This window comes from Xenopus tropicalis, chromosome 2 (genome assembly GCF_000004195.4).
Source record: "Xenopus tropicalis strain Nigerian chromosome 2, UCB_Xtro_10.0, whole genome shotgun sequence".
Lineage (NCBI taxonomy): Eukaryota > Metazoa > Chordata > Amphibia > Anura > Pipidae > Xenopus > Xenopus tropicalis.
Window position 1 is genome coordinate 129,097,913 of NC_030678.2, and position 9,652 is coordinate 129,107,564.

General features: G+C 36.5%; 1 protein-coding gene across 2 annotated transcripts in view; it reads left to right on the forward strand.

Annotated features, from left to right (window-relative positions):
- The window catches only part of pcdh9 (protocadherin 9), a 1,048,626-nt gene extending 1,040,133 nt beyond the window's left edge, over window positions 1–8,493 (forward strand). For both annotated transcript variants that reach the window (XM_031897111.1, XM_031897110.1), the window contains exon 7: window positions 6,528–8,493. In XM_031897111.1, the coding sequence (XP_031752971.1) occupies window positions 6,528–6,901 (374 nt within the window). In that variant the 3' untranslated portion in view covers window positions 6,902–8,493. The remainder of the gene's footprint in view (window positions 1–6,527) is intronic.
- Window positions 8,494–9,652: the final 1,159 nt, after the last annotated feature.

The following is a 9,652-nucleotide window of genomic DNA, read 5'->3' on the forward strand; positions in this document are numbered from 1 at the left end:
GCAACTATGTTCATCTACTCCATCTATTGATAATGTCTGCACTCCCGCAGTTCTTTCTTCGTGTAATTACTATGCACTGCTGTAAATACCCATTAAACTGTATTTTGCAGCTCCTTAGAATTGCGAGGTTGTGTATAAACCTTTATTTCATTATTTCTGCTGTTTGCAGCCTCTCATTATCCTAATTCTATGGACACATGCACCCCTTATTATTTCACTGGGTATATTTTGTAGTTCCTATGGAAATTTCGCAGTTTATTGTCTTGTGTGCATCCCTGCTACAGTTTGATTTTCCTGGATTGCTGATTTTACATGTTTGTTCAACATTATATGCTGAACAAAAGGCTCAACTGCAGGGCATCTTTCCCTGCATATGTACATTTACTGTGCCATTTCATGCAATATATTTGGGGCAAAACCCTTTTGTTAAGCGCAAATTCAATGCAATATATATTATCTTTTAAAGTATGGTTCTTTGTTCTGTCAATTGATATTATATTTGTATTGCGTCAGTATTGCGTCAATCATCAGGCCACTGTTACAGTACATATGAGCAGCGTGTTGACATTTTGCATACTATATTTTTAATGGTATGTTTCATTTTTTCATTACATTTAAATCATGTGTATCGCTAGAACTAATCATTACATTGACAATATAACAGTAAAAATTATAGTAATTTAGTAACACTTTTTTCCCCAGTGCATTTTACTGAATCTATCTGGTAGATAATACTATATGTGCCTGTAGCATGTAGTCACTATTACCTTGCACTGTTTAGTTATAGGCTAATGCAGTGCTGTCCAACTTCTGTTGTACCGAGGGCCGGAATTTTTCCGACCTACGTGGTGGAGGGCCGATAATGGAAGCCAGATTTGACCACTCCCCTTTTTGAAACTGCACCCACTTGAAACCACACCCATGTTATCACATGACCATACCCATATTAATGGTTGTAGTACAGCAAAAACCTGCCATACTCTGCCTGCCCTACCCTGCCTGTGTGTGCCATACTCTGCCTTCACTACCCTGCCTGTGTGTGCCATACTCTGTCTGCCCTACCCTGTCTGTGTGTGCCATACTCTGCCTTCACTACCCTGCCTGTGTGTGCCATACTCTGTCTGCCCTACCCTGTCTGTGTGTGCCATACTCTGTCTGCCCTACCCTGTCTGTGTGTGCCATACTCTGCCTGCCCTACCCTGCCTGTGTGTGCCATACTCTGTCTGCCCTACCCTGTCTGTGTGTGCCATACTCTGCCTGCCCTACCTGTGTGTGCCATACTCTGCCTTCACTACCCTGCCTGTGTGTGCCATACTCTGTCTGCCCTACCCTGCCTGTGTGTGCCATACTCTGCCTGCCCTACCCTGCCTGTGTGTGCCATACTCTGCCTTCCCTACCCTGCCTGTGTGCCATGCTTTCACTGTGTGTGCCATTCTTGGCTGGTTTGTGCCATACTTGGCCTGTGTGTGCCATAATCTGCCTGCCCTACCCTGCCTGTGTGTGCCATACTCTGCCTTCCCTGCCTGCGTGTGCCATACTTTCACTGTGTTTGCCATTCTTGGCTGGTTTGTGCCATACTTTGCCTTCCCTACCCTGCCTGTGTGTGCCATACTCTGCTTGCCCTATGATGCTTGTGTGTATGGCACACACAGACTGCTACAGTCTGCACAATAACTATATATTAAAAAACTTTTTAATCGAAGTACCACCTCAGTAAATGTTCTTTTTGTAGTGTGCAGGGATTATTTGTGGGTTTCTACTCTTCCTGAGGTGTGAACAGGGGAACAATGGGGGTGATTACAGCCTGAGCCTGAGGTGTGAACACTAAAGGGGGTGAACAATGCAGAGATTAAAAGGTGTGAACAACACAAGGGATTACATATTTAAACAATGCAGCCTGATTACAGCCTGAATCTCAGGTGAGAACCATGCAGGGGGGGGCAGTTAATCTCAGTACTGATACCATTTAGATCTTACACAAGAGTAAGCCATCAAAGCAGCCAGACAGGTGGGGGGCCACACAGAGGGGGGTCGCGGGCCGCCAGTTGGACAGCACTGATGTATTAATAAGGTACATTAATGTACAGTTTCTATATTTTGCAGCTCACAGTTATATCATTCTATTGATGCTAACCTAAATATATGAAAATAATAGGTGTCTCTTTAAGCTCATAATCACTATGGTACTAGCTAATGCTAAGGCAATATATTAATGACTGTTAGTTATTATCGGGTACTGTTCAACATAGTAAGCTAGAGCTATTCTATATTCTAATACTATGCATCAATGCGACTTATTTTATGGTGCTATCCTCCTGCTCTTCAGCATATTGTTATTATTTATATGGTTGCTTTTACAAGGTACTGCAGAAGATGCCTTTTCAGTTGCTGGTAACCTCTAACACAAGCTAATTATGCATTATTTTCTATATGTATAAGTTATAGCAGTTCTATCCTTTCCAGGTAAACTGTGAATATTGAAGAGCATCACTGCTCTAGAAGTTTATCTTAGAATTACAACTGTTGTGTGGGTATAGTGTTGGCTTTCACTCCACTATTCTGCCGTTGCTCTCTTTTTGCTTTTTGCCAAGTGTTCCTGTTGTCAAGATACTGTATTAGCTACAGCAGTTGCAAGGTAGACTTTATTAAAGTAAGATTCACTGCCATAGTATAGCCTTCGCTAAATGAGGCTGTTTTTACAGTATGCGTTAGTGACTGTAGCCTATAAAGTACTATGAGGCAGTAATCCAGAAGCTGTGGCATATAGCTTGTATAGTTGCTACAGTGGATCTTGAAATACATTGCAGAGCAGGGTGACTTTACCTGCATTATAGCATATCACTGTTGTTGCAGTGCAGATTGTTACTGTATAGCTGTGGCTACTGCTGTAGGTACAGTGTAGATTGTTGGTGCAGTGTAACAGGGTACTGCTCCTGCTATGGAGCATTTATTGAAGTGGTATGGCTGTAGTACTTGTGGCAGTGTAACTGCTATTGCTGTGGTTATAGCATAGCTATATCACAGTTTCAGCATGGCTTCTGTTATAGACAGTTTTATGGTAAACTTAGGAGAGCTGCAGTACTGTTCTACTTACCCACCCCCTAATATACTGCTACTTAATTTTCATATGTAAGTGTTGTCTGATGGGATATAAGGGAATTAATGATTTTTTACTTACCAAAAATTCCTTTTCCCTTAGTCCCCAAGGCAGCATAATTTTCCCTCCCTATATTTATGACTTGTTATTGCATGGTAAAGCACTGCTGGCTTCCTGATGGTGGGTGGAGGGTGTGGTTAAAGTTTGGGGACAGTGTTTTTATCTACCTATGGGAATCAGGGACATCTCTTATGTAAGTCCTAAGGGAAAATTCATTTTTGGTAAGTAAAAATTCATTATTTCTGTAATTTCGATCACCATACTAGGTCCATAAATAAATCATTTACACATTAAATAACCCCAATAGAATTGTTTAGCCTCCAGTAAGGATGTATTTAATCTTAGTTGGCATCAAGTACAAGGTGATCTTTTTTTAAAAAAATGCAGTAATTACAATGGAATCTACGAGAGAGTTTTTTCAGATAACAGGTTTACAGATTATGGATCCCATACTATTATCATAATTCTATTACAAATTATAATGATATTAAATATTATATTTGTTTCCATTATATTTTTAAAAATTACATCTGAAAATAATTCTATGCTGGCAGGAGCTGAAGAAATCTTTTTTTGAGGAGGTGGTGTTTAAAAGTCAAATAGTTGTGTAGACTAAGAAAAAATGATACACTTTATAAATGATTGTAATTTAGTTTAACGAAAAGCAAATTTCACTAACTCAAAGATGCTATATATTTGTGCATTCACTACTCATTTTTGCATAATTATGCAGACTTAATACCATATTTTTTCCTTTGCTGTGCCAGATATTTAATTTATTGCATCTAAACATATTCATTATCTTGTCTACTTGTAATTTGTACCCAAAGTCATGGTGCCCTTGCTCTTGTTGCTGCGGGGCTTTAGTTTGCTTGAATGTATAAATACTCGGCTAACACTGGAAACATTTCAGTTTCTACGTGGGGAAAAAAAAAGAATTCAGAATTCAGAGACAGCTTAGTTGTTTTCAAAGCAAGTTTACCTGTTTGAATAACTAATGCATATCTTAGAAATAACAAGCCTGGAAAATATATCTCCTGCATTTTGCACAAGTGAAAACAACAGAGGATGCCAGGAGCATATGACTTAAAACTGCTCAATGTGTGAAGCATGGAAAGGTTGAAATGCAGTTGTTAAACCCTTTGTAAATAAAATGATCCACCAGGTATTGACAACACTTAGGATTCTTTTGTGAATATAAGACTTTTGGTTATAAATGCAGGAAAACTTTCCACAATCTTGTTCCATCTCCCGCACAGAATATACATTTATATGTTAGTTAAGGAGATAGGATAAACTTTAAAAAAGAAAATCTATGCAATACCTTTCAATAACAATATCATATAAAACTGCTGATAATGAGATCTGCTAGGTGTGTTATTTGCTTGTTTTATTGTTTTTTAGCTTCGGTAGCTAGTCATTAGTTCCTTACGGGAATCTGCTGACAAGGTTGTGCCATATAAAATTAGAAATCATATAATTTGACTTGTGTGTTTTGCATTCATAATTGTTTTATTTATTTTTAATGTAGGTATTATCACCATAGTTCACATCTTGCCTCTTTTACTTGCCTTATCAAAAATTCATGTAGAAGTTGCTGTGAACCTGGTTTTAGGATTTGTGAAGCCCTAAATGTCATTGGTTATGATTAAGCAAATGATATCTAGCCTTCTAGGATGCCAATAAGGAAATAATGTTCAGAAAATAAGGGTCTGATTAATCTCATCTGATGATAACTGCTTTAAAAGTGAAAGGGAATATCAACCAGATACGCATCTTTTTACAAGTAAATGCTTGAAAATTCTGAATGTGTTTATCCCTGACATATTGCAATAGTATTACTATACTTTAGGGCTTATTTATTATACATCAACAAGTGCAGTTGCAGTCCCCATAATTTCTTTATATTTAGATGTGTGTAAACCACTTTTATTATTGGCACTTGTGTCAAAATGTACTACTTTACTTTGTGAACAGGGCTGCTCAGTCCATCCTGCCTTACATTCCCAATTAAACCCCGCTGCACTTATTGATTTAAGGGAATCCTGATGCTACTGCCACCTACTGACCAAACGGTAGCTCCAGGGTTCCCTTCGTCCCCTAGCGTCAATAGGTACAGCACACTTGCACCTAAAGAATTGGGCACAGACACCAAACACTGGGGAGGCCAGACAGACTTCTGTGCAATTGTGTCCTATTTTTGAGAAAATGGTTCTCAACAGCTTTTAGTCAGCACCTTCCAAGTACACTTTATAACAGGTGCATGTCACATCCATCTGCCTATCCAAAATCATCTTAAATCAACAGCACCAAAATAAGCAATATATTCTTTAAAAGCTTTTGTTATGGGTTCTGACCCGGGCACTAGCAACGTTTCAGATTGACATTGGTCTTTTTTCAAGCTAGTAGTTTTAAAAAAAGTGGACACAATCGCAGTAGACACAGCACAATTGCATCACCCCCCTTTGACCGCAATGACTCTTGATTCCTGGGGAAAATGCTACATTGGGAGAAATAAACATGGTGATTGTGCTCTAACTTGTACTTTGCTAGCTTTACTTGTGGAAATACACGTGCCCTTTTATGCTTAACTTGCATAGATCACTTTGTTCTAATTTTTCAAATGTTGGGAGGTTGGACTAAAAGCAATAGGATCAAGCAAATATATTTTATTACTCTGAAAGTATTGTTTATGTGATTCTTGAAATGTTCTGCATCACACATTTTTTTTGCAGTGCATACCCCATGTCTAACTATACTATCACATTATTCTTATATTTATTTACATTAAAGCAACCACAATTCCTCTGGCCTCATGAGTAACCTCATTTTAAAAAATGTAATGTATTTTATTTTTTCATTTAAAGTTGGTATCTGATCATCCAATACCATTAAATAAACGACTTCATTGTATCAGATGTCCTTTTAATGTAAACCTGCTGGTCTTTGTTAGATGTTTATCTTTGGCTCATGTCCCTGAACAACAGGATTAATTCTATTTGACCAACCCCATCTACACATTTGGTTCATACGGCTAACCTCAACTCACCATGTTAATCTAAATGGCTCATTATATCATGCTTTACATAAAATCACCTCTGAAATCTTGTGATCTTGATACCCTGTGTGAGCTGTGTAATTGCAAAACAAATTTTGCTCCGTCTTTACCTTTCCAAACTATCTGTCTCTCTTTAGCATAGATCTGCACTACAATGAGAATTACAAAAAATGTATTTGTAATACTGACTGTGTATTGATTCAAAAAGTTTCTTTTAATATGCCTAAATATATGTAAATCATTTAGTTGAAAAGCATTTGTACATATCAAATAAACCCCCATACCTGATAAATATTTTTTATTCTTTCATAGATGGACCACTTGGCCCTCGAGGATTAGCTGAAGCCACTGAAATGTGTACTCAAGAATGTTTAGTGCTCGGACACTCTGATAACTGTTGGATGCCCCCAGGTCTTGGTCCTTATCAACAACCAAAATCACCTCTTTCCACCTTTGCACCTCAAAAAGATTGGCTTACTAAGGACAGATTAGTTAATGGGCACACATTGACAAGAAACTGGAAAGAAGACAGCAACAAAAACCAATTCAATGATCGAAACCAATATGGGAGTAGTGACGGACATTTTACCAGTGGAAATCATACAAGTGACATTCCTTTGGCTACTTTGAAGCCCTATAAGCAAGTCTCAGGTGCTGTGGATAGCCCAAAGGAACAGCAACTATAAATTTTTGGACTAGTGACTTTAGCCAAACTAGATTTGCTAATAATGTGTGTCAAAGCTTAATGTACTGAGTAGACCTCTAGAAGAACTATGCTTCGTATACCAAGAATATGCATACTTTTGTGTTAACACCATTGGAAATGTGGTGTTTTACTCTATGTGAATAAAATATTTTTAATGTGTGGATATATTTTGGTGAACTGGGTTGACTTTTTTTTTCTTTCCTTTTTCTTTTTCTTCGTTTTTAAATTATTTTACCCTGGACTGCTGCTAAAGACTGCAGGAAACATTTAACTAGAAAGGTGTAGGGAATCTGTTTGGATTGTTGTAGTTGGAAGCAGATCAAAGTAGATGAATTGTGGTCTTGTTGTTGTTAATATGTGCTGGAACAGTTATACTTGACATCATATTTCAAAATAAACCAGCTAAATCTATACAATTAAACCTATTGTGCTATTAATAATGTTAGTGGACACTTGTATGTCAAAAAAGAGTGTTTCAAATACTTGTAAATAGAAACAAGTTAATACTAACAACTTTTATGTACTTATAAAAAGTTCTATTATATACTGTAGCATACATTTGTGTCAAGGTTGCATTTGATTACTTTGTTTTATTGGTTTTTCAGGTTCTCAGTGTTGAGTGTTTCAGTGTTTTTGTCCAACATATGATACTGCAACGACTTTGAAACACTTGTGTTAATGTCTAGAAGATCATGCTTTCGTGTGGTAGAGAAGTATGCTGACCTTTTAGCAATTAAAAACTGTTCTCTCAAATATGCATTTTTTAAAAAAAATATAACATAGCTTTTATTTTGTCCAGCAGACAGAAATGATTCCAATATTAATAAAGGAGACTCTAGCTCTATTTTAACCTCTATCTTACAGGTAAAACTAATTGTAACCTTGAAAAAATTGATTCCATTTCTGATTTATCTGTGAAAACAGTTTATATTGCTGACAAGACAGCTTTTGTTGCTTGTGTATCATTATAACACAAGTGTTTTCAACCATATCCGCAAAATATATAATGTGTCGTAGCCATAGTGTATAAAAGCATACTCTTAGAAGACCTTTTGGCAGGTATGGTTAATTAACTTTTTTTTTTTAGTATTATGTACTGCTAATTAAATATTATTTGCCAATTCCTGGCAAAAAAAAAAAATATTTTTACATGATTGTTGGTCAAAATTGAATTCCCATGTTCATAGGTTCTCAGTTGCACGCAGACATAAACTGGAACATCCTATCAAAGTTTTTGTTTAGGCATGATGGAAGATTAAAGCAACTAATTAGCATGCACAGTTCCTTACAGAAAAATATTATGCCACGTTAAATATATTTGTTTTTAATTTTGTTAATTGGATGGTTATATTTCTCCCAAAATGTTGTGTTTAGCAACTCACATTTTTATCCACAATGTAGGAGTGAAAAAGGGGGCAGGGTGCATTGCTTATTGCAGCTGTTTGTTGGTTTGTGAGGGGTGTTTGATTATGACAGAATATGTATCTAACCAGTTATCCTCGTTACTGCTTTGCCAGATCAACGTTATTTACAGTTATTTAGCTCTTGCAATAAATGTTTTAAAATCTCAAATGGATGCCAGTGGTGTGTGTTTATTGCAGTTTTAGTGCGTCTTGCCATTCTGCTTAGGAGGATTAAGAGCTACCAATTACATAGTTATTTTAGATAATCTAACAGATGATTCCACTTGAACATTAGAAAAATAAAGCAGGAAACTTGTGCTGAGAGTTTTGGAAAGTGTTTTATGAATTGGCACATTTTTCATCGCCTTTTGGCTATTTAAAATGTCACTTTGGAACTGCTTCAAGCAGTCTAAGCCAGTTCTTCACCAATCCAATTTGAAAAGTTGGCAAAAGAAAACAAGCATTACGGATTATTTAAAGAACAATAATAAATGTACCCCTTATTCACTTGGGAACAGATTAAGAGTTAAACTACAAGGGAGATTTTGTAGGATGGTGTTGGATCAACATCACACATCCCACATATCAGATTTACTTGCATGGGATAAGAAATTAATAGCAGTGAGAAAAACCTGATGTGTAACCTACATGAAAGACTTGCATCCGACATGACACCTCTGTCATAAAGGAACACTGAATGCTGCGTCTGCATCCAACAAGATAAAATCTGATGGTATCTGACAGACGTTTTTTATCTCATTGAAATACATTGACTGTTGGATGTAGACATAGGATCAGATAAAGTCAGATGATGGGTTTTGTTTCTAACTCACAAAATCTGATTAAAATCTCTAATGTAGTTTAGCCCTTATAAAGGTTATTAAGCTTTGTCATGAATTGTACCATATGTAAATAAGGTGCACGTTTTTGTATACAAAGCTTGAATTAAACTTTAATTTCCGATATTAGTGTGGTGTAAATTAAATCCCACATGGACAACAAATTGATCTAATTGTACAGTTTACTTTTCTAAGCATACATCCTTTTCAAACACCTTTATAAATACACTGTGCCCCTAACCCCCATATGTAAAAATAGGCCAAGAAGTAAAAAGTAAAAAGTTTGCCAAGATGCAGTATCCCAAAGCAACTAATAAGTAATTACTAATAAACTAGGTGACTGATAAATGCTACCTGCGTTATAGGTTATTGAAGTAGACCTGTAGCAAACATTTATAGATACTAGTTCTCCATTCATAATGTAATATATGAATTTAGAAGATTCAATCAGTAGTTGATGTTTATTTACTGTACTGTAGATTACTGAAA